This window comes from Porites lutea, chromosome 1 (assembly GCF_958299795.1).
Source record: "Porites lutea chromosome 1, jaPorLute2.1, whole genome shotgun sequence".
NCBI classification, from domain to species: Eukaryota; Metazoa; Cnidaria; class Anthozoa; order Scleractinia; family Poritidae; genus Porites; species Porites lutea.
This window is the reverse complement of record NC_133201.1, coordinates 26,553,798-26,555,002: the sequence shown is the minus strand read 5'-3', so window position 1 is coordinate 26,555,002 and position 1,205 is coordinate 26,553,798. Positions and strand designations below refer to the sequence as shown.

The window sequence follows — 1,205 nt, the reverse complement described above, 5'->3', positions numbered from 1 at the left end:
CGATGCACCTTTGGAATATCTTTTTCAATTATTATTTTAACGTTTTTAAGTACATTTATATTTCAAGAAATCTTTCTATGGTGCCCAGTTTAGTTATTACTTTCACTGCGGTAACTTAGTTCAGAAATTTTGTACGGCTAAAATGGCGGCAAACTTACTCATAATTCTTGGGAGACAACAAAGGAAATAAGGGCCTAGGACAAACGTCCAACCTTTCATGAAACTCGACGTTTGGCCTAGGCCTAACTCTGGTAAAGGAGGCCTGAGTATCGGATCTTGATAACCATAAACTTTTCGCGAACTTAGACTTATCCAGACGCCTCAAAGTTATGCAGTCTTTAAACATCAACTACAACAACGATATGTTTACCAAGCTTATTACCGGAGCCAGATAATTTACGATCCGGCTGCAACTGTTACTTATACCTTCTGCCTTTTGATTGAACTCCTCATCTGATTCCTCTTCATCAACGTCACTGTAACCTTCATCTTCATAGTCCGACAAGTTATTAGTCCATGCTGTAAACACAATCAGACGACATTAGATACCATGCACTCTGTAACAACTTACTGATATCTTCGTTCCGCATAAAAAAAATAGCTACCCCGTTCCACTTTTGCCCTTAAAATGAGTAAATGTTGTGCATCAATTTCAGCTTGGTTTAATTAAGAATTTGTTCATGCTTAGCGTGCGTATATCGAGTTATGGATGTACGTGGGAAGTTTGAAGAGCACGATAGAAGCGCAACTCTAGCTTCTTGAATTTTATAGACGTTTGCATACTTCATCTATTTACGCACGCCCGAGCGTAAATAAAGATTTTGACCGTATATGCATCATTATACGTTTCTGGAAAACTGCCCACCTACTCCTCCCCTAAGCCAACATTTTTCCCTAAGTGGGAAGTGAGGGTTAATGTTAGCTAAGGGAGGGGTGGGGAGGCAGGCAAACACGCGCGCTATGTTAAAAAGCTCGTGATCATTTGCTTTTGTCTCTGGTAATTTGTGATGATGATTTCGAAACTAAGGAAAGTATTTTGGGCGCGAGGGAAGCGTGCGGGGAGCGCGAGGAAGGAGCTCTTCCTCGCGCGGGGTCTCGCGCCCACATTTTCTTCCCCTTCCCTTTCGAACGCAGGTTAACGCAAAACCAGTTAACTGCCTTTAATGGGTTAGTGAGCGAGTAAGTGTTCTCGCTACCGAGAGTTC

General features: G+C 42.0%; 1 protein-coding gene across 1 annotated transcript in view; it reads right to left on the bottom strand.

The window, feature by feature from the left end:
- Window positions 1–337: 337 nt before the first annotated feature.
- The window catches only part of LOC140947173 (chromodomain-helicase-DNA-binding protein 4-like), a 7,763-nt gene continuing 6,895 nt past the window's right edge, over window positions 338–1,205 (bottom strand). The window contains exon 8 of the mRNA XM_073396238.1: window positions 338–519. Within this exon, the coding sequence (XP_073252339.1) occupies window positions 350–519 (170 nt within the window). The 3' untranslated portion in view covers window positions 338–349. The remainder of the gene's footprint in view (window positions 520–1,205) is intronic.